At 37.5% G+C, this 24,123-nt stretch overlaps 1 protein-coding gene across 3 annotated transcripts in view; it reads left to right on the top strand.

Moving 5' to 3' along the window:
- The window catches only part of RBM25 (RNA binding motif protein 25), a 34,326-nt gene extending 12,890 nt beyond the window's left edge, over positions 1-21,436 (top strand). For 2 of the 3 annotated variants that reach the window (XM_055717374.1, XM_005441120.4), the window contains exons 5-19: positions 266-323; positions 1,484-1,644; positions 4,160-4,342; positions 6,613-6,666; positions 6,920-7,003; positions 10,591-10,871; positions 11,793-12,009; positions 12,318-12,407; positions 14,036-14,109; positions 14,829-14,979; positions 15,331-15,655; positions 16,657-16,931; positions 17,382-17,480; positions 18,746-18,793; positions 19,873-21,436. In XM_055717374.1, coding sequence (XP_055573349.1) covers positions 266-323; positions 1,484-1,644; positions 4,160-4,342; positions 6,613-6,666; positions 6,920-7,003; positions 10,591-10,871; positions 11,793-12,009; positions 12,318-12,407; positions 14,036-14,109; positions 14,829-14,979; positions 15,331-15,655; positions 16,657-16,931; positions 17,382-17,480; positions 18,746-18,793; positions 19,873-19,965 — 2,193 coding nt within the window. In that variant the 3' untranslated portion in view covers positions 19,966-21,436. The remainder of the gene's footprint in view (positions 1-265; positions 324-1,483; positions 1,645-4,159; positions 4,343-6,612; positions 6,667-6,919; positions 7,004-10,590; positions 10,872-11,792; positions 12,010-12,317; positions 12,408-14,035; positions 14,110-14,828; positions 14,980-15,330; positions 15,656-16,656; positions 16,932-17,381; positions 17,481-18,745; positions 18,794-19,872) is intronic. The other variant, XM_055717375.1, reaches the window with a different exon arrangement.
- Positions 21,437-24,123: the final 2,687 nt, after the last annotated feature.

Raw genomic sequence — 24,123 nt, 5'->3', positions numbered from 1 at the left:
GAATGAAGTAATGACCCACAGGCAGTGCATTGAAACTAAAAGCAGTTAATCCCAGTTACTGAAGTAGCAATTCATTACATCTGAGTTTGAAGTCAGTAAGTGAAGAATACAGCTTTTTAAAGCTGTGGGTGTCAGAGAACATACACACATTTTGTTGTTAGTAGTGCTTACCCTTTTTGTGTCATATTTTTCAAAAGTGGTTTAAGTTTTTTGTAATGTTTTGAACATAAACAATAATAATAATTAATATTTATCTTTAATGCAGAAATGTGGCTTGGTTTTGAGTTGGAAGAGAGTACAAGGGGCATCTGGAAAACTTCAAGGTAATTGTTCATATTTTTCAAACTAGTTAGATTTTGGTTTTAATTACCTGGCAGGTTTTCAAATGTCTTAACACATTGCTGCTGTTAATACTTTTACATTTAAGAATATATATAAAATACTTAACTGCTAAATACTTCCTAGTAAAGGGCTAGTATTTTCTGTCCTTGGAATCAAGACAGAGAGAAAAAAAATGAGGAAGGTTAAGTGAGAAAATGTCTTGGGAGCCCCATTTTGCTCATCTTTCTGTTCTGAGACTGAACCAAGAGTTCATAGACCATCCCTGGGGGAAAGGCTTACCAGTTTGGACTTGGCCTGCAAAGGAGCATATTTGCAACACTGTTAATATTTTTTTCTATTACTATGTATTACTCTTCTCTCTTAAGTAGGTTTTCCTGATGTAAAACTTATTTTCCTTCGCTATTGTCAAATTGAATTGATTTATTTTTTGTGTGACCTTTCTCCAGTGGATATAGGAAACAATTCTGGTTAATATTTTTTGTTAATGTTTTCATACCTTTCCTAGGTTGGTTGAGGTTTCTTTCCCCTTTTTTAAGTTGTAATTCAGTTTCGTCAGCTTTGTTTATTTTGCTCTCATAAGATGTTTTTCTTATTTACAACTTTCTGTAACTGTTGCAAAGAACCTAGTTTGAAACACTCTGCCCTCTAGGTTAACAGTGAGCTGTTGATGCATGTCCGTGATCTTCAGACAGTTGGAAATCCATCTGAGACATGCCTTTGTATAGACTGCATTCCTTAGTTAATAAACGTCAAAAGTTTTACAATCACAATCATAGAATAGTTTGCGTTGGAAGGAACATCTGAAAGGTCATCTGGTCCAGGTCCCCTTGCAGTGAACAAGGGCATCTTCAACTAGGTCACATTGCTGAGAGCCCCATCCAACCTGACCTTGAATGTTTCCAGGGATGGGGCATTTACAATGTATGTATTGCTTTCAATTTATTCACTGGGCCATTAGTTATATAAAAAACTAATGCAGTGAATGATCTTTCTGACTTTTTATGATGTGTACTCCTGTTTTTTTAGAAAAGTGGCTATGTTCCAAATTTATTGATTCAGAACTATTTTATTTTTTTTACGCAGAGTAAATTACCTGAAGAGCTAGAGCTTTAACACTTTTCATTTCAATCATCTGTTTCAGCCTTTGGATTTTGTGAGTACAAAGAACCAGAATCCACACTTCGAGCACTGAGACTGCTGCATGACCTCCAGATTGGAGAGAAGAAACTGCTAGTCAAAGTTGATGCAAAGACAAAGGCTCAGCTAGATGAATGGAAAGCAAAGAAAAAGGCTTCTAATGGGGTACGTATATAACGTGTGACTTGTGTTACTTTGGCAGGAGGGCAATGTCATGTACTTGCTAGATCAGAGTTTGAGTGTCTCTCTTAGTTTCTATTCTTGTCTCTGCCCTTAATTCATTTTAGGGTTTTGCTAGAATCACATTAATGAGTCTGAAGATACGTTGAAAGGCAGTGAAGTGTATAAGCTTTTAATTTACCAGCATTCGAACTTATCTATAAGCTACAACTGAATCTCTAAATTAATTTTGTCATTCATTCTTAAGCGTAGTAATAGGTCTATACTTTCTGAATCAGTTGCTTCATTTTTTTTTTTTTTTAGAAACTCTTGAAGGTATATAAATTTTAGAAGTAATTGTTACTCTGTCAGAGTCTGTAAATCAGCTGTCTGAAGAGAATTGGAGTTTCCACTGATGAACTAGAACAAATTAATGAAAAGGGAAGTAGTAGATCATTCAGTAGATGCTGCAGTTGTCAGACAGTGGGCAGCTTACAGACACTTAGCAGATGGGAAAACCGGGTTTGTATCATTTCTTTCTACAGCTAAGGATCTGTTCTAGAGTAATTGCAGGTATTTGATGTGTTGCATTCTTGTGAGTGTCATTTACATTAAATGACCAATATGTGTTAAAATGAATTTTATTGATTTCTTTGCTAAACTAGTGTATTTCACGTCGCAATCAAATTGTTGGGCTTCTTTAACTATTTTGAAGTTCTGTATATGCCTTAAGGTAGTATCTAACACAATTGTTTTCTGTAAAATGAAAGTGAGAAGATACTCTTGTTCAGAAAACTAAAAATACTAATCACACTATAGCAGGTAAATTTTTAAAATTGCAATTTGGAATTGTTCTTAAAGGTATGTAAAATACAGTGGGAATACAAGTACTTTATTTCATCTTATTTAACCAGGACTAGAGGCATAATGATCACTTGAAGTACTTGACACATTCTTTACTGTGTACCCAGTGTATGGGATTAAATGCAATGGCTCAGTAAAGCAGAGTGCTAACTTCATGGGTTTTGAATGGAGTAATGTACTAGCTGTTAACCTAGGTAAGGGTTTGGTTTGACTACCACTTCTGTTACATGCTTCCTTGTTTCTGTTGGCATCACCGGTAATACTGTGCTTCACAGCTGGTATTATGAACAAGCTTAAAGTATCAGTGGAGTTCTTGTACATCTGTCATGAATTTTGTTTTCTGTGAGCTCCCGTGGGTTACAATCAGTACTGGGTGATTGACTGTAATAAAGCAGAGAGTACTGTTTGTGGCTTTGGTGAAGACAACATTATGTGCCAGTTCCATTGAACTGGAGAGTGAGGTCAGCTCCAAATATTTGTGGTGATGGTGGTGCAAAGAAAGGCTGTGAATTACCAAGGAATGTTGAAGTGTATTCTAATCATACTGCTTGTGATTCCTTTCATACCATCACTGGTGTGCTGGTGCCCCTAAGATCCAGAGGTTGCAACTTTTTGATTTTATCTTTTTAATTAAGAAATCAAACATGTACCCTACAACACAATTTCTTATAGAGGCACATCAAGCAAACCTTTATCTAATTAGCTCCTCTCCCTGATCACCTCTTCTCCCTGGACCTCTTCAATTCCACTCCCTGTCACTGCCTTCTAGCTCTTTTCAGCCTGCTCCTCCTTGGCCTGGCAGCCTCTTCAGCTCCAACTGAATCCTCCCTTCCCCCTCATTCTTAGCTGCTGCTCCATCAGACCCTTCCCTCCCCCTCACTCCACCCACCACCTATCGCTTGACGGGATACCCAGCTGGATTCTCAGGTGAGATTCCATTTTTCTAAAAGATTCAAGGGATCAGGAGGTGGGCTGCCTTGCTCAGTATGCAGACCATTGTTCTACCCTTTCACATAACATTTAGTGAAACTTACTTCCTGTAAGGTGGAAAGGGGGCAAAAAGGTGAGGAACTACAAAGTAATCGATCATCAATAATAAGAAAATGTTTGCTGTGCAAGGAATGTTTTCCCTAACAGTGTTTCTTTAATACAGTTCCCCCATTATAAGTTGCAGCTTGAGAGCTACAGGCAGACATTTCTATTGCATGGCACCTAAGTAGAAAGCTTTGAGGAACTGCTGTTGAAATGATGAAGTTCTGGAGGATGCAAGGCAGAAACTTTTGACTGAGAGCTAGACTATAGTGATTGCCTTTCTGTTAGCGTGTGTGCGCTTTCTCTTTTCCTGTCTACCCACCTTAATCACCATTTATCTATTCTTTTCTATTATGCAACCCTACACTTGCTCTCTGCAGCCATTCCACATGTAAAACTATGTGGTCCCTATGGTGTTGCCAGCGTGAAAAGATCCGACTAAAATACTACTTGTAGGTTGTTTGGTTTTTGTGGGTTTTTTGTTTGTTTGCGTGTGCGCGTTTGGTTTTGTTTTTAGCAAGTGCCTGTAGGGGGCATGAATGTGATGATCAAGGGTGTACTTCTGCAATAAAACTAATCTTACTCTCAATTTGTTGATTCCTGTTACTTTACCTTTTTTCCTTAGAACTCCAGACCAGAGACGACAAATGATGATGATGAAGCACTGGATGAGGAAACAAAGAGAAGAGATCAGATAATTAAAGGGGCCATTGAAGTCTTAATACGAGAATATTCCAGCGAGCTCAATGCCCCCTCCCAGGAGTCTGACTCTCACCCCAGGAAGAAGAAAAAGGAAAAGAAGGAGGACGTATGTGTTTTGATTTTGGACAAAACAGATTTTTTTTCTTCAACTCACCTTTATATAATGGCCAAACCTTGTACAAATACTTTAAACCTAAACTTCTGATGAGAAAACAAATCAACAAGCATTGATGTCAGCAGCAGTCTTATTTTTTTAAGCTGAAAGCTAGTCAGTTACAGACACTATCCATTCAGGATGGTTTAGGCATCTAAAGCACCTAGACTTCTTGGAACAGCAGGTTTGAATCTGGGCAGGATTGAACCGACCTTTCATCCCTCTGAAGGTGGAGATACTGAATTTAGTGCAGTTTAATCTGTATGTGCATGTAGGGTTTTTCAAATGAGAACTTAAAAAAACAACTGCAAAGAATTTCTGCATACCATCTGTTTCCATTGAAAGATGCCAGGGCGTTTTTGTAATGGCAGGAATTTGCTCTGGTAGTTTTTGACAAAATTCTTCTTCTCTCGGCTTATAGTATGCATTCTTGTAGTGTGCCTTGATCCAGCTGGTTGCAACTGTCTCCCCAGATGTGGAAGTGCTTCACTAGGTGTATATACCTCACAAACCTTGAAGGGATCCTTCAGGGATGAAAGGCTATTGTAATCTTCCTGCCTTACAAAATCACTTTTACACGCATGTCTCAATTTGGCTGGATTTGATCAGCTGTTTTTCATATATTGTATAATGCAAAAAAAAAAACCCTGTTAAGCAGGAATGAATGTTCTGGTTTAGACCTACTTCTGTGGATGAAGTTCTATGGATTAAAACAAACTGGAGAAGGGGGAATATGAATAAGCAAACTCACACTTAGCTTTTCCAGCCAAGTTTCTAACCATGGGCAAATGGGCTTTCACACCTACCATTGTGCACCTAATATGAAAGATTGGAAAATTGTTTGACGATTTTTACCCATTTAAGTCTTCTGCAAAGTACCTATTCCAAGGCAATAATACAGTTTCAAATGCTTATGGAGTTTTAAGCGTGATGCAAGAAGCAACATCTCCCTCAGGGAGCAAGTATATCTTGCCCACAACATGGTTAGCCATGGCTGCTGACCTGAGATACAAGCGCTGAGCTGAAATGTGTTTTTCTTTCCCTCCCTTTGGGAGAAGATGCTTTCTTGGATGAGTTTTTACAAATGAGTCACTGTCTAATGCTGTCAGCTGTATTTTTTTTTGTTACAAGCGTTGTTACAATGTGTATTGTCCTGTGGGTACATATATATATATATACACATATATATATATGGCCATAAATAATGCCAGGTAGTTAAACATTGTAAGAGACCATTGCAGTCTTGGAAGAGCTGGGTGCTGAGTATGTGCCTATGACAGAGGGATGTTCTGTTAGCTCTGTATGATGTAGAATTTGACCAGTCTGAGCTAGCAGTAGACAAATGAGCTCTTTTTAAATACGTAGCACTTGTGGGTTGAAATTAACACCCGAACATCCCTCCCATATTGGGAAGGAGGAAAAGAAATGTGGAAGTTGCCATCTTTGGCCTCTGTGGATAGAGGTGGGAGTGAAGAGATGTTCCTAGCTCATTGCTGTCTTGTCCTTAAAGGAGAGGGGAGAGGAGGACTGTGGAGGGGTGGGGGAAGGGAAGATGGATGCAGATGTATTGGGGGGGGGGGGGGGGGGGGGGCGGGGGGGAGGAGGGGAAGGGGTGGGGAAACTCACCAGCTTGTGGGGAAACTCACCAGCTTTGGGGCTGTTGTCCCCTGAAGAGCTTGGTGTGAAGACAACTCCTGCTGGTGTTAGCAGCAGAATCTGTTAGTTCTTCTGGATGAAGGCATGACTGATGTGGGGGAGTTGAAAATGTGTGTGGGGAACTGAGAGTGAGTGGAATCTGGTTTTTACAATTTCAAGCACGGGGGAACCTCGCTAATTCGCACTAACTATTAGTTAGTAGGTGCAATCTACCAAATTTTGCGAATTAGCGAGTAAATAAAATCAAGACATAGTCACTGCAAATATACTGATCATTTATATTGGCAAGTGTAGCTTAGTCTTGTTTATGATGCTACCATAGCATACTGATATCCTGTAGTACATGTGTTATTCAGTGAAGTCTTACTAATACGAGACCTCACTATGTATTTAAGTAGTCCAGAGAAGGGAGAATTAGCGAGGTTCTTCTGTAATTTTGTTGAATCAGAGAAATGAGATCACAGCAATACAGTATTGCTTTATAGTACAAACATACAAAACATTGTTTTTCAGAGTAGTGTGCAATCTATTTTTAAAAAAAAAAATCTCCGTGGATTTTTCCGCAGATTTTCCGCAGATTTCCAGTGGCCCCACTGATACCTTATCCACTCATCACCAAGGTTCGTTTACATTGTAGGCTTTGACAATGACTATGTTTACTGCTAGTTGCCAGATTTGTGACTCTTGTCCATCTGATTATTTTTTTTTTTTTCACTCATTAACATCAGACTGTCAGGTTTGGTACTGCAGAAGGACTTTATTTATCTCTTGCAAGACTGGTTGAAAACTTCTAACCTTCAGCTTTTCTCTTTTTCTCCTGTGTTTGTACAGATGGCTCTTAATGCTTTTCCTCCTGTCCCCCTTGTTTTTTAGGAGGATATAAATGCTATAGAAATGGAGGAAGACAAAAGAGACCTGATATCAAGAGAGATCAGTAAATTCAGAGACACACACAAGGTAGTATTCTTGTTTTTGCACTTGATACAAATTAGGCTTTTTCAAAATCCAAAAAACCACTATTATAAAATTTAGCAGTACATTGCAATATCACTTAAAATGATGTTTATGTTAGGTTTAATCTACATATAGTTCTTTACAAGTCAAAAAAAAAAAGACAGCTACCACGTTAAAGTGGCCCTTGACAACTTTATGCTAAGACTTTGATTGCTACTGAGTATTTTGCAGTCTTCTCACTTTAACATGAATAAAGGCAACTTAAGTTTCTACACATACATTAAGTCAAGATATTTATAACTAAAGGCTAAACGGGGCTGCTGTATAAGACATACACTTGAGTGTGTTTCTGTAGGTAGATTTGTAACATAATCCAAGATTTTATGAAGAGTTGAAACTTGAATTAAATTTAAGTCTTATATTTTAATAGTTCTAAGTTAAGAGTGGGGGAAGATTAAAAGTAGGTCAGTGGTTACCAGACTTGCCAAACTTTAGATGCATGGAAGAACTGTAAATTCCCATAAAGCTAATCTATTCATTGACCCCCACCATTATGATAGAGATCATATGGTGACTAATGCAAGATGAAACTCACAGCTTGGAAAGTAACATGGAATAGGATGTAAGTATGAGCTTCTGTTTTTTATTATACTTATGGATGCCCCCTCAGAAAAATATGCAAAGGGGTAACTGGCTTGGAAATGTTTGTGCCCATCAAGTCCCACCTCGGGGTTCCCATTTACAGAAGTTTCCACTAATGCTAGTGCATCTGTGAATGTTTCTGTTTTGGAAAAATAATACTTGCGGATAATAAAGCACAACTATGCATGTAATGTTCTTATTTTAATGTTTAGCTTCAAGTTGGTATTATTTTTTTCCCCAACAAGACTGGAATGGTCCTTGGCCTAGGGAAGCATCAGCAAGCTCCTCTTCTGAGCACACACTTTTATTTCAAAATACCCCCAAATCAACATTAAAGAAAATGTTGAAGGTACAGCAAGGTGAAGTATGCCCATGTTGTTCAGCTTTACCATATGCAGTCACTGGGGATGGTACTGTGTTTTCATGCAACTGTATCAATGTAAACACAAGTGACTACACATTGTTGTACGTACACATACTCAGTTTTTCTCTTGACTGAAGTTGTTGGAGATAAAAACCGGGGGAAAATTCCAGAAGAAATCATCTGGACAAGCTCAGCAGTTGAACATGAAACTGGTCAGTGGTGAAACTTCAGTAGAATTGTGTTCAATTCCAAGCCCCAAGTCATTACTGGAACTAAGATGCAAACAAGTAATACGCTTTTTAAAAAAAACAACCAACAAAACAAACAAAAAACATGCTTCATTGTTTCAGAAGCTGTTGGGCATTTTACTGCCTTTGATCTGTATTATGGGGGGTGGGGTGGTATATTTTGGGTTTCCTAACATTAAAAATCAACTGGAAGTAGTCATTGTGTATATTGGATATGTTTAAAAGGGGCTGTTGAATCTTTAGCAGCTGGCTAGTGAGCACAGTGAACCTTTGCATGTTTTTGGTATGAGTTTATAAAACAATAACCACAGACTGTCAGGGTATCAGCATTGCAGGGGGCGTCCATTTACAGCACGGACGAGTCTGAAGAGAGCTCAAGGTAAAATTTATAATTCTTCTACCTGTTCATTTCTGTTCATTACTTCAATTTATCTGATACCGTTCCCATCCCATTACCCTTTCAGATCCTCTTATTTAGGCTGATAGAAGTCGATGAGGTCAGATTTTTTATTACAAAACAGACCAATTTAGTTTTTCAATTGGATTTTAAGAAAGCGGACCTACAAAATGGATTTTAATACACCAAGACTTGTGTGTGTATATTTACACTTGTGTGAATATAGTAATAATAATAAAAAAGGAACCCACTCTCTTGAGAAACCTCACCATGAACAAAGTTTTTGAGAGTGGCAAAAAAGCAGGAGTTCAACCAAAGAAATTTCTATTGGAACATCTAAGATAACCTGTAAGTATCAACCATTTCAGTATGTAAACTTTTCTTTAAAAGTATATGAAATTTGAGGTAAGTTCAATTTTTAAAGTTGACAACCTAGTTTAACATCTGACCGTACTGAGGTTTAACACTGTAAAGCTCCTGTAAAACACAGTCCTGTAGAAATAGATTTTCAGCACAGTGTATATTGTAGAATCTAAGTTTTGTTTTTTCATATCAGTTTTCTGCCAATTCCTACCATTTTTAGTCCCTTTTTCCTTTTGTGATTTCAATGTATCCAACATTGGTTTGCCTGTATTGTGCTATCAATGCAGCATATTTTCATTGGATACATTAATCACTAGTGAATTAGCTTTATTTCTGTAATCCTTTGTCGGTTCTCTGGTCCCTGTGCCTCTGGCAGAAGAACACTTACCAGGTAAGATTGCTTTTTAAAGTTGTCTTAAATGCTTTGTTTAAAAGAAAAGAAAAGAAAAAAAAAAAAAACCAAACCAGAGAAAATGCTGTTTCATTGTTCCAGTTTTTAATTTCATTTCAGTGATGGTAAACGTGGAGCCAAAGGGGATAAACCTGTTTATTCTGCTCAATATTTGTTCAAAAAAGTGGTATTCTGGCATCCATCAGGTTGAAATTTGGTATATTTGGTTGTTATTTGGTATATTTGTGAACCGTGTACTTGCTCTTCCTCCCAGAAACATAGCTTATAGGCAAGGTTAATCCAGTGTTGGCGGTCCATGTCCTAGCACAGCATCTGTAAGTTAACACATAACAATTGCTTCCAAGGATGGATTTATCTATCATTCTTTTGATGTATTTTCTATTGTCTTATAGGAATTCATAGGAACTGTTTATAATTGAAAAAAAAAGTGGCAATTTTGTGCAATTTTGTACAATTTTTAGTAAAACTGTAGCAGGTAACCCTTTAGTTTCTGTGTTTCGAAAGAGCTATTTCCAACCTTTGTTTAACTCTCTCCATCTTGCAGTGGTGGAAATTAAGGATTCCATTCTGCAGAGTCCAGTTCTTACCAATGAACTGTTAGAACTTTTTTAGGGAGGGAAAAGGGGAAAAGTTGCAGCTCTCTTCACTGTTTAACCACATGCACCATGTGTAAGTGGATAAATTTCTTTACCCAAGTTTTCATATAGGACAGTTTTGGTCTGCCAAGACTTTTTGGGAAACTCACTGTCCCTGTAAGCATTCCACTGAAATGTATTTTCCTAGTTGAACATAATTAATTTTATCAGCCAGAAGTTTGCTTGTACCCAAGTGACTTACAGGACCAATGGAATTTGTGGCCCACCTGAATCATGACTGTGTATGCGCAATTTAGTCAGCTTATAATACGAGGCCAGCCCTGCTCTGCTAAGGTTGGAGATTGCTGGTCTGTGTAGATCTATGCTTTTGCACGAAACTTAGTCTTGTGATTGCTGCATTTTGATTTCATACTTATGAGTTCCAAAAAATACCCACCAAACCCTATTTAATGTTTTAAAATCAGTGGCGGTTTTGGTATTTCCATTACCAGCCTTCTGTGTTGCGCCGGGAATATCCAGTTCCTATAACTACAAAATTAACTATGAAAGTTCTCTTGTTGGTTTTTAGAAACTGGAGGAGGAAAAAGGCAAAAAGGAGAAAGAAAGACAGGAAATTGAAAAAGAACGCAGAGAAAGAGAAAGGGAACGGGAGCGTGAACGAGAAAGGAGGGAGCGTGAAAGAGAGAGGGAGCGTGAACGAGAGAAGGAGAAGGAACGGGAGCGTGAACGAGAGCGAGATAGGGATCGTGACCGAACTAAAGACCGAGACAGAGATCGTGAACGAGACAGAGATCGTGACAGAGATCGCGAAAGGAGTTCAGATCGCAACAAAGATCGGAGCAGGTCAAGGTAAATGCACTTGAGTTGCTATTTATTTCGGTTTTTCCTAGTGCTGTTTACGAAGTGTGTGTAGTTCCAGCAGATCAGCTGCTATTCAGAAGCGAATGGTCCTTTTGGACGATCAGAGTAAAAACAGGAAGACAGAATTTTAGAAAATATTGTACTTAGCACAGACTGGAAGAATACTTGATTCCTTCCACAGCACATGAATATAAGGACTGTAAACCAGTATGCTTAAGTCATAGTTGGGTGGTTGCTTACTGCATATTAATCTCAGATGTCTTTATTTTTTTTCATGGGTAGCTTTATTCCTACTTAAGCTGAGACATTGCAGACATAAAAGAACCTCAAGTAGGTTTTACCTTTTCCTTTCTTATGTAGCTGTTTTTTTGGTTAGTTTTTTTCTTTTTTATTCATTTGGTTTTGTTTTGGTGTTTTTTTTAAATAAAAGCAAGGGGATTCCGCTTTCAGTCTTAAACTTTGCCTAATCATGTCAGGCTTTAGATGCTGCTTTTTCCTTTCTCCCTTATAGAAAAAATAGCTATTTTGCTTAAAAGCATCTTGTCAGTAGGGTTCAAGTTGTCTGTAAGCCATGTAAACATGAAAGATTTATTAGGCATAGCCTTTATTTGTGGGGTTTTCAGCTGTCACTTAGTCTGGCAAGAATTGCCATGCACTCATGCTTAGTTTCTGTATCACTATTTAATGGTTAGTGCTCAAACTACTACTTTTAGTAAACGGGGTTTTGTATATATTAAAAGTACTGATTTATGCCCACTGTTATATCAGCTATTAATCTTGTACAATTGCAGAAGTAGAATAATAACTTGCAAGATGCTATAAAGAGTGCATTATGATTTCAAGTTAAATCATTTGATTGAGTGGTGAGGAAGGCTCTGTATGTAACTTTGGACATTTTCCTTCCTTCAGAGAAAAAAGCAGAGACAGGGAAAGAGAGCGGGAACGGGAAAGAGAACGCGAGCGGGAACGGGAAAGAGAACGCGAGCGGGAACGGGAAAGAGAACGCGAGCGGGAACGAGAACGGGAGAAGGATAAGAAGAGAGACCGAGAAGAAGATGAAGAAGATGCATATGAACGCCGAAAACTAGAGAGGAAACTGCGGGAAAAAGAAGCTGCGTATCAAGAGGTAGGTTGGAATTTTTGAGGTTCCTTAAGGAGAAAAAAATTGTTTCTGAGGTATGATGAGTCTTCTACTACAAAATACGTCATTCCGTCTCCCTCTCTTTAGTCCTTTGGCTACGTGGATTGGGGCAGAACATATAAGTCACTGTCAGAACAATTTTGGACTACTTATTCCAGCATTTTAAAGTAGAAGTAAATACTTTGCTTAATTTTAATTTAATGAAACCAACAATAATACAAACTAACTTCAAAGTAGTACCACTGTTCTTAATATTCTTGAGATTGTAGCATGTGTTTTTTCTTCTGTTGTAGCGTCTTAAAAACTGGGAAATAAGAGAACGGAAGAAAAGCCGAGAATATGAAAAAGAGGCTGAAAGGGAGGAAGAAAGAAGAAGGGAAATGGTAAGGCTTGTAGTTTTACGTGTAATTTCCCCCTCCCATTTAGAATGGAACATTCTGCTGTTATCTTTATGGATAGTGATACAGCTCTTGTTTTGTATAAATGCTATATATTTTTTTATATATATATATATATATAAAAAGTTAATAGACTTGAAACAGAAAACTTCTGGTGAATGGGAGTACTATTGATAGTCTGGGAAATGAAGGCTAGTGGCTTGGTCTTGTGAAGGCAAAAGAATGAGAAGCAGGCAGCTGCAAAATACTGTGGTTTGATTATCAGTTTTGTAGCAAAACCCACTATGTCATGCACCAGTCTTTTTACTTCCAACCTGAGCATATGCCTGAATCTCCTGTACTATATGATAATAATGTCGTGTATCTAAGCACTTTGTAAATGTCTGTCTTTAGTTCATTAGTTGTGAAATTATCACACTTATCAATGTAACACATGTAAGTTTTGTTTAAAAATACACTTTTGGAAGATAGGTACCTCTGTAATCTCACAGTTTTATACTAAAGCATAAAGAAGTTAATTTGAATTATGGTGGTGCTATTTCACTTCATAGTTCTCCCAGAGAGTAGACATGAGTTAATTCTAAGTAGGAGGTAGATTGGTAATTGCTTCAAAACAAAATGTGCAAAGAGACAAAGGAAAGAAAAAAGGCCTAAGTAGAAAGTTAGAAACACATTATTTTATATGAAATGATGTTTTTCCCCTAAATGATGGGGGGGGGGGGGGGGGGCGGGTAGCAGGGAATGCATGAGAAGGACTCAAGGATGTTTTTTATTCATGATCCCCCGGGATGCTGGCTATGGATGGCAGTTATAGAGAGCAGTGTTAAATTTTATGCTCAATTAACAGAATAATAATTTATTTCTCAGTGTCATTAGCATAGAAATTACTGTTGGTTTAAAGATACTGCTTAGATACAGGTTAGAATGTCCTAGCTTAAAAAAACTTAAAAAAACTGCTTTGCTTTTATTTTGTTTTGTGGGGTTTTTTTTTGTTTTATCAGAGGGGATGAAAAAAGTATCTCCTCTCTGTCCCCCTTGCCTTCTTCAGTTTTAGGCTTGTGCATTAATACAGAGCCACATGGTTTGGATTAGTAACACAACAGGAGTGTGCTTATCCTAGAAGTAGCCATTAGATTTTTTTTTCTGTGCATAACGAAATCTTTCTTTTAAAAAGCACAGCTCTTGAAACAATACAGTACTGGTAACATATTAAACTGGCATGTTAAAATATCCAGTACCAGAATTACGGATTTGAAGAACAGGAACTTTGATAGTTGTCTTTTGTGATGTTAAAAAAAGAAAAGTAAAGTGTGTGTGTATTTAAAAACCCTTTGAAATGCCAATAATGGAACAGTAGTCTGCAAATTAGAGACATGATCCCAGTGGACCAAATGGATGTACTGTTTGCTATTGAACATATGATAGAAAGTTGATGGAACCCTGGAAGATGATGCTATTCCAAAACCTTTCCATTTTCTGTTTGAAAAACTCTGTATTTTTAGTTTGAAGCATAATCAAGATGAAATTAACTTACTAATAATATTGCCAAATTTTTAAACTGTTGGAAAGAAAAACAGAAATTATTTTATTACTTACGTTTCAATCTCTTGTAGGCAAAAGAAGCCAAACGGTTAAAAGAATTCTTAGAAGATTATGATGATGACAGAGATGATCCAAAATACTACAGGTATGTCTTTGTATTGATTCCTAACAATAAAATCTTCATTGTTCATTTTAACACAGTTGTGGGGTTTTTGGCAGATGCTTATGGAGTTTATATTTGACTGAGTATGTGGTGATGTAAGGGTTATATAATTACCTAAATTGTTTTGGTGTCATTTAAGTGCCAGAGGGAGAATGGAAACTCCTTGCTGCTGCTTGTTAGTGCTTGGGAGTAGCTGCCCCTTCCTATCACTTAACTTGTGGGTGAGGCAGAGCAGAGGTCAGTGTAATGCCAAAATAAGGTGGTGGGGGCAGGGAGAAGGGATCAAGCATGCCTTTAAAAAATTAGCTACAAGGAAGCTGTAAATTACACGAAGAACAAGCTTGTTAACTCTGTAAAGGATGGGGAAGATTGTTCAACATGGGATTAACTAAAATTTGCGTCAAACTAACTTAGCAGAACTGGTTCTTGTCAAGAGAAAACCCATAAAATAATGCAATTCTTTTTCTAAGAAGATCGGCAGTCACGTTCTCTATGTCTTTTAATGTGGAGTGAATTCTGTATAGTAGGGTTGGGAACTGGTATCTTAGATTTTTCTGTTACAAAAAATAGAGGGCACCAGATGCTCTTAGGAATCTTATTTTCATTTAGTGGGAAATACATCTGTATTAGACTAGTTCTTGTATTATGGTGCAAGGTTCTCATTGTAATGTTCTTTGAAGTAAAAAATGTATCTTTTGTAGGGGTAGTGCTCTTCAGAAGAGGCTACGAGACAGGGAGAAGGAGATGGAAGCAGATGAACGGGATAGGAAGAGGGAAAAGGAAGAATTGGAAGAAATTAGGCAGCGCCTTCTGGCAGAAGGGCACCCAGATCCAGATGCAGAGCTCCAGAGGGTAAGTAGCTGTTGGTCTGACAGGAAAAAAGAGCCCTTGGTATTCTGGTGGTATTGAGCGAAGTTGTATAAAAGAACTGATAGTTAATATTTGCTCTGTTCACTTTTTCTTAAAAAGAAGTCCAGATAATCAGTAAGAACACTGGAAACAAAAAATAACTTTCCATATCTATGTTTGAATGGAGTTTGAAAACAAATGTGGATTAATCAGTATTTCTGATTATAATGGCAGTAGTTGCATGTATTTGCTCTTGAGTAACAGACTTCTTTAGGCAACAGAGGATCTTTAGAGTCTTTTCAAACAATGCTGTTTTTGAGAAAGCTTCTTTTTTGCTAATTGTTTCAATTGTAGATGGAGCAGGAGGCTGAGCGGCGTAGGCAGCCACAGATAAAACAAGAGCCAGAGTCTGAGGAGGAAGAGGAAGAAAAAGCAGAAAAAGAGGAAAAAAGAGAAGAGCCAGAGGAAGAGGAGGAAGAGCCTGAACAAAAGCCCTGCCTTAAACCAACTTTACGACCCATCAGTTCTGCCCCATCTGTTTCTTCTGCTAGTGGAAATGCAACCCCTAACACACCTGGTGATGAATCTCCCTGTGGCATTATTATCCCTCATGAAAATTCACCTGATCAACAGCAGCCGGAGGAGCATCGGCCCAAAATAGGACTTAGCCTCAAACTGGGCAAGTTTATGTTTTACTTTAATGTTCCATGTGGGATCAGAATGAAAGCAAGCCAAGCTGAGTAGCCACACAGTTTTCCAAATGTATTGTATGTTTTGATGTACTTATATCAAGTTGTTGTTACTCAGATGCTGTGCCTGATTTCTCCTATCCAAAATATATGTTTTATAGATCATTCTGCTTTCAAAACCTGGAGGGGAAAAAGGGAGGGAAGTTTTGGCATCTTCAAGACTTTATTTTTTTAGGAATGATCTGAGTTGGGATTAGTTACTTCTACATGCTTAAGAGATCCCTAAATAGCTCTTTTAAAACTCATTGCTACTTTTCTTTAATAGATTTAAGCCCTAGACAGTTCTTATAGTTATTCACAGAGACCCTTTTAAAATAAGGAAACTTAAAATAAGGTTATTTTTTCTTCCTCTTAGAGTAGCACATTGATGACAGTTGTGAATGGAATGTGACTGTAGAGTTCTTTAGTACTTTAGCCATTTCCTGGTGCGTTTAAAAAAATCTTATTCTGAGCAGCAGAACCAAGGATATTTGTATTTCAGAAGGTTTGTGCATTTATTACTGTTTTGATTAAATTATACTGGGGCTGCAGTTTGAGCTTACACTGTGTTAGATCTTGAATGAAGAGAGAGACTGTATGGTATTAGGATAACTGATTAATGCTTTTCCTACAGCTGGATTCATTGCAAACTTTCACTTCTGTGCTCTGCCTCTGCTAAGGTTTGAACTCATGCTATAGTCCTCCGAAAGTGAGGGTGCTGACTGGTTTCAGGGCAGAGAAAGGAGACCCTATTTTTCAAAAACCCTGAATAGACTCTGAGATCTTTACCTCTTTTGCTGTTTTTATAATGGAGTTTGAGAGATTGACGAATGCTAGACATTCACAGACATTTCTATAGCATACAAACCGATATTCCTCAGCAAATGTGTGAAGAGCAAACTAGCTTCAGGTGCAGTTTTATGAATATATTATTCTGTCTTTTGGGTTGTAGGTGCCTGCAATAGTCCTAATCAACCCAATGCTGTAAAAAGGAAGAAGCTTGCTGTGGATAGTGTTTTCAATAAATTTGATGATGAAGACAGTGATGATGTGCCCCGGAAAAGGAAACTTGTCCCCCTGGATTATGGAGAAGAAGATAAAAGCAATATCAAAGGCAGTGTCAACACAGAAGAAAAACGCAAACATATTAAGAGTCTCATTGAGAAGATTCCCACAGCAAAACCAGAGCTCTTTGCTTATCCTCTTGACTGGTCAATTGTGGATTCAGTAAGTTGATTTCTTCTAACCATTCACCAAAAAAGCATCATTTTACCAAACAAACCTTGAAACTGAATAGAAAAACAATGTTTCTGGGACCCCAGTGCAATGGATCATCATCATCAAATGGAATTGATCTTGAGTACTGTATTTTTTGTCCATATGTAATACTTACTCTGAAGTATGCCTGCTTATTTTCATTTGGTCTCTGCTGAATTGTTGGTACAAATTGTCTAGCCCTTTTATGGAAGGAGGCAGGGAAAAGATCCTGTAAAAACATGTTTGAATGGCTGTCAGAAATACTTGCAGATGCCAAATTACTAAGGGTTATCTCACTGATAGGAAAATGTATCTTCTGCTAAATAGTTGTTTGGGTCTTCTGGCTGCTTATTTTGCAGTATTGTTTCAAGATAGTAAAGTTTATGGAAATCACCATTTTTGTTGGTTTTGTTTTTCCAGACGCTAATGGAACGTCGAATTAGACCATGGATCAACAAGAAAATAATAGAATATATTGGTGAAGAAGAAGCCACGCTAGTTGACTTTGTTTGTTCTAAAGTTAGTATCTTCTACTTCCTTAAGTCTGGGGTTTTCTTCCTATTTAAGCTGCAGCAATGACTGCAGTATCTGTATTTGAAAGCGGATTTTTCTTAGCCTCTCGGTAATCTAAGATATTAGTCAGCAGGGGCAGTTGGTGTACTTGGAATCAATATATACCTTAATGTTTTACAAGTTAATGCCTTAAATGCTTATGCATGGTATATACATGCCTAGATGCTCTCTGTTATGTCAGATAAACATATGGAACTAGATTGACAAGAGCAGCTGTTTGAACTGGTAAGTTTTATCATTGGATTTCAGAGTTAATATCTCATTGTCCATTAATATTTTTAACTTAAAACCAGGATATGTGTGAATTTGGGGGAAAAAAAAGCCAGTAGCCTGATTTTACATATATACATTTTTGGATGAACCAGATTAACTTCTTAAAAGCTTTTTAGATGATGTTGTGTCTTTAGTATTAAGCAACTAAAGTTTTAGAGTTAGCAGTAGAAGTCATTCTGCTATACCTTTTAGCCATTACATGACTTCTTTGAGCTAAACTCTGCATAGCTTCTTCCATCAAATTACGAACTAAATTCTAATAACTTATCTTTTTAAATCTGTCATAACAATTCTATGGGTTTTCAGCTGTCATGATACTTCTATTCAGAGTGGCTTGTCTCAGTTTTTCTTTTAGGGCTGCTGTATGAGAGGCAAAGCAATAGTTTTGTGGCATAGGTGGTTACTAGAAAGTGAAAAGCAAAAGTTGAATATTTGCCAAGCTTAAATTTCATACAGGTGTGTGAATGTGTATATATATACACCATTTTCTGGTATTGAAAGATAACTTATTGGTTCTGAAAAACAATTTGAAATATTTAACAGGCAGGTGGAAAATTCAATTGTGAGGAGTGATATGGGGAGAGTTTTGCCTTTGTCTTCCATTCGGAATTCCTTGTTGAAGGAAGGGGAGCTTATTCTTACGTTAAGAGAGTTTAATTGGAGATGCAAGAGTAGCCAGAAAATACAGGACCTGTTGAATCCCTGAAGCTTCCTGGAACTTGTCCCTCAGTAACTAGCCATAAACCAGCACTTGCTATGATGGAATCTGATGTAGTTTAATACTAATTTTTGTCCTGGCTAATACTGGGAACTAATGAACAGCAAATACTTTTTGCATGTGTGAAGTATTCAGAATCTTTGAGAAGTAACTTTTTTGTCCAAAGATGTTAATATGGTTTACTTTAAGTTTTCAGTCTAAACCCAGTTGTTTCTTTCAGGTTATGGCTCACAGTTCGCCACAGAGCATCCTGGATGATGTTGCCATGGTAGGTGGAAATGTGTAACCTTTTCATTATACTGAAGCTAATAGTCAATTGTGTGAAATAGTAGGAATCCATAACAAATACTTCGTGTTCATGGAACATGCATAGAAAACTTGGATTAAGTGTGAAAGCTTTTTTGATTAAACAGATCATGCTAGCACAGGCATGAATTTGCAGTTACAGCAGCTAGGTAGAAATTACTGATCCCTGTTCAGAATTTCTCAGTATTCAGAAATGTGGAACAAAGATTCTGTCCCTAACAGTAGAGGTAAGAATTAACAATAACAGAACTGTATCAGAAATACAGTCTTTATTCCTTCTCATTCTTGTAAGTAGATTTTTTTATTATTAGTGGTTTAGTGGGTTTATTCCTAGTTAAAGAGCAAAAGGTGATTTTTCTCTAGAAGAGTGAAAGCGCTTTTTTGCCTGGTGTTGGGAGTAGAGAAACTTTATGAAATAATGCTACTCTTTCACCATGTTTTCATACACTGAAAGGTGAATAAAACCTAATTGTTCACTCTCTTCCAGTAAGGGAACTTGGAGGCAAAGTGGGAGCCAGATTCATAGTAGAAGCTAGTAGGTGACCTGGGGAACTTCCTGAGTGAGAGATGTTGTGCATGCTAATTAAATTTGCATGGATTCAAGAAAAGCCTGGGTAGTAGGTTCAAGGAAGAGAAATTCGTTGAGAGATGACTTAATAAATATCCAAGGCAGTTCCAAGCTGAAAATAAGCAGAGACTAGGAAAGAATTAAGGGAAAATGCCACATGTATATGTCCTGTTCTTCCTTTTTTTCCCCAAGTCTGCCATTTCTCTGCCTCTTCCCAAGCCACTTCTGGAGATGAGGATACTGATACTTTTAGTGCTCAACAGCTACATTGTACAAGGATGTAATTAGAGCCTGGTCGAGTCAGGTGGTAAATGCAAAACACCAGTTCACTCAAGTTTTATCCAGTGCCTCCCTCAAGGGCTTAACTTGGATTACACTTCCTCCACTTTGTAGTTCTGATGTGTCTAGAGTTACTCTGTGTAACTGGAATGCCTAACCTAAAAAATAATCTATAAAATATGTGTTTCCTACAGGTACTAGATGAAGAAGCTGAAGTTTTCATAGTCAAAATGTGGAGGTTGTTGATATACGAGACAGAAGCAAAGAAGATTGGTCTAGTGAAATAAAGCACTCTCCTTGCTTCTAGGGTTCCATTTCAATTTTGGGCCTTTTTTTTTTTTCCCCATCATTCAAATAATTTGAATTTTCTCTGTTCTCAGAGACTTGAGACCTGTATTTTTTTTATGTAGAAAATGTGAAAATTTTTTTGTCCTCTGGTCTGAGGCCCCCTTTACCCTTCTCAGTTAGTTATCAGAATCCTGCGTTGGTTCTCTTTATAATTCACAAGGTACAATTACCGGTATGTTTTATAAGCTGCAGCTACTGTACATGCTCTCTGGTAATTTTGTTCTGTTACTCTGATTCTTGTAAATATTGAGGAGAAAAAGCCCCTATTTTGCAAAACATTTGCACTTAATGTGGAACTATATCAATTACAGATGAAGACAAATAATTCTACTGCAAATTTATTAGTGCTTTTTTCTTTTTTGCATATTTTCCCTCTTATTTAATGAATGATCAGAATACAGTTTAAAAATAAGTGGCTTGAGCTGCTTTCACAGAACAGGTCTGTGTGTTCACTTGGTCCCCTCATCTGACTCTGGAAAAGGAGTTCCCTCAGCCTTTTCATTCTCATGTGAACCAGCAGTAGTCTTGGTACTTTGTTGCCCATTTAGAATTACTAATGAAGCTGGGAAATTAATCACGTGCAGATGCTCTGCTTGTTTCCTAGAAAGTGCAAATTGCAGGAAGTTTTTTATTCTTTGCTCAGTTAAAACAAGAGCAGGACTTCAACAAGTGTTATTTAAGGATTTTTTTTTTTTTTTAAACCTAGGATATCTTCTCAGTTTCATAAGTAGCCCTTCCCTATTATCCCTTCTGTCCAGAAAATATTCAGATGGATTTTTTGTTTTAAAGAAATTTTTTAAACCATTTTTTTAGTATTTAAAAAAAAATAAAAATAAACTGTTTGGATGTAACTCGACCATAGCAGTTGACAAAAACTAAACCGTAAGTTTTCAAACAAAGCTGAAGTCTTGTTTTTATCCATACTGTTAAACTAGCTTTGACTTCTGTTTTCTACTGTAAGCAGTCTGTTGTCCACAAAAAGAGGGTGTTATTTTCCTGCCTTGTTTGTATGGGTTTTTATAAATAGGCTGATACGGTATAAATGCTGAGATGTACTGTAAACTGCATTTTTTATCTCATACCTGGGTAAGAAGACAAATCAAAAATGTGCTACAAGCTGTCTTGATTGCAGGAGGACTGTGTTCCAGGGAGCAAACTGTCTCAAAAACATTTTTAATTTTTAAACACAGCTCTTAATAGCAAACAAATTAAGTAAAGGTGTTCCAGTATCTCTATATTGTATTTAACTGAAGGATACAGGCTGACCTGTTCAGAAAACGTAACTGTGACCTCGAGTTACTAGTTCTTTGTATCTGGAGAGGACGCTTGAAAACACTGTTCTTAACAAATGGGATCCTGTAAAGGTTCCACCATGTAAATATTTCAGATATTAAAAATGTATATATTTGATTTAAGGGCTGACATTCTTTTGGAGTCTTGTGGAGCATGCAATTGTATTTAACACTGCTTTCTGAATCAGCAAGTGTTCCCAAATAGGGGGGTGGTTTTTTTTTTTAAACTATCTCCTGCTTTGTCGGGTGACTGGAAGCCTGCGAATTCAGATGTGATCCCTGAACGGATGCAGATATGTTCTTTCTCATCCCTGTAATACTATACACAACAAAATGTGCTTTTTTAACTTGAAGTGTAATGCTCAGATGTTACTTTTATGATGTGCTTGAGTTTGCGTGAGAATGTTTTGGTTTGCATACGTACATGCTGCAACCTTCCTCTCCTTTTTTTTGCAACCTTCCTCTCTCTTTTTTTTTTCTTTCTGCAGCTTGATGTTACCCTAAGAATGTTACGTAAGAAATCACTTCCCCATTGTCCCCACAGTCTTGCATTAGCATTTACAAAAAAACCTCCAAATTCCAAATAAATTCAAAAATTGCCCTTTGTAGTAAATACAGAGAAGAGGGAGAGTGAACTTCATGAGTGCTTTTTGTCCTGCTAATACAGCATTCTGTCTCCATCATTAGTCGTAGTTAAACAAGCCAAACATGACAGATGCATTGTAATGCCACTGTGTGACAGATTGCATAATGTCCTTGTTGAGATTCTTCAGTGGAAGCTCAAGTTGCGAAACTTCAGCTTATTTTCTTCTGCTCTAAAGCCATCTATTCATCTATTATATTATCTATGCATTGGATGTAAGCTCGTACTCTTCCTTTCCCAAGAAGACTGAAGGCATCTGGGTGAGGAAGACATCTAAAATTTAAGCTGGAGTGTTAAATATCCAGGTAAATAAGTATTTAGAAGTAGTTGTGACGCTAAAAAAATTAATTTTGTGGAAGTTCAGGTTTTCTTCAGTAGTGAATGGAGAAAGAGATGTTCATTATAGCATTTCTGGCTTTGCTTATGCAAGCAAGCAAAGTAATTCAATGAATTTTCCTCTGTCAGAATGCAAAATATTGCTTTATAAAGTCACTTCTAGTATTTACATCTTACTCAAATCAGTGTTATTACTTCTCAGCGGTAACTGTATTTTGTGTCCGTGATGCTCAGGGGTGGAACACAAATTATGTACTGCCAAGACGTTCTTAATATAGAAAGTTAACTTTTTCTTTCAACATGCAGTAACAATTATTTCAAGACAAACTTGGGAAATTTGGGGTAGAAAAAGCCTTCTTTTCCAATATTACAGCACTTTACTGTCTGAATATACAACTTAGTACACACTGTGTGTTATGTTGCACAGATTAAGAGTATACTGAGAATGCGATCCATTTGCAAATTACGTATGTTGCCACTGGGTGTTCAGTGCAGCATGCCATAGTATGATCCATTCTGTGATGGAAAAGTACTTCAAAAGTTACATATAGTGCATAGAGGTTAAAAAAAATAATACGTATTTATACAACAGAACTGGATACACTAGTCATTGACCTGGACTTCACTGTTGAACAAGGCTTTACGCCTTAACCTAACACATGCCCTTGGTCTCCTGATAATCATTCTGCGCAAGTGCTGTTTGGTGTTACTTGGCAAATGAGAGTATGAAGTATCATTGTTTTCGTTAGTATGCGCTGAAAAGGGAAGCAATGAACAAGTAAGAGCTGTTAGCAAGAGTGATAAATTTTTATATTACCATTAATTTGGTAAGACACCTTTCTGTTCTTAAGATACGTAACCTGTTCACATGTTGACTTGGTCTTTCTAATGTTGGGTGTTTCCTTCCTCCCTTCTCTTTAAGCAGGAGCCTGCACTAAAAATAACAGTCTAGCCGGATGACTGGCTCTAAATGTAGGCAGGGGGAAGGCCCCAAACAACAAGTTTAGCTTTTAATGAATTCGGATTTCTTACGACTAATGCTTTCCTATTACTGAGAGGGAAGCGTTAGACCTTTCGTGCTTTTACTAAATGGAGTTGCTAGATAGCTGCTTGCAGGAGTATTTTAGAAAGTGGATACTCAGACTGGAAGCTGGTGGCTTTTATATTAACATCTTTTCATATTTTATACATTTTCCTCTGTAGGAACATTGAATGTTGTACACACAGACTTACGAATTAGTGCACAGCCATGCAGTGTGAGCAGCATAAGGTATTGTTAATAGGCATTTCCTCACAGATCAAACTGATATCAATAATATAAACAGAGAATAGCCTGGTACAGCTCTATGTCCATATTTGGTTTTCTGTTGGGTTTTCCCCCCCTCTGACCGTTGTATTTGGTTTATGGTTAAGCATCACTTTTGGTCCAGAAGTGGCCTCTTAAATGTGCTGCATGTGCGTACGACCCACTGAAACTCAGTGTTTGTGTCAAAGTGCTTGTGTAAACCCAGTCTTGTATGTGCCACTTCATTTTCCGATAGGTCTTCCCCTAGTGTAGTTGAGCAGTGGGATGCAACGCCTGTTTTAAATGCCTGGTACCGTGTGGTCTCAGAGACCTCTCTTTGTGGTTAGAATGATTACACGTGATAGTAGTTCCCAGGTTTGTAACCCATGTCGGTTACGCCCTTCTGAAGAGGAACAGCGGATTACTCTTCAAATGTGGTGGATAGCAAGGTAAGTTTCAGGTTTGAAATTGCCGTTGTTTCTTCCACAGGTGAGTCAGCTCTACTAGAGGCTCCTTGGAACGACGCCACACGGACTGACTT

This window comes from Falco cherrug, chromosome 7 (assembly GCF_023634085.1).
Source record: "Falco cherrug isolate bFalChe1 chromosome 7, bFalChe1.pri, whole genome shotgun sequence".
NCBI lineage: Eukaryota > Metazoa > Chordata > Aves > Falconiformes > Falconidae > Falco > Falco cherrug.
The sequence above is the reverse complement of the archived record's forward strand: the minus strand, read 5'-3'. Positions and strand labels throughout refer to the sequence as shown.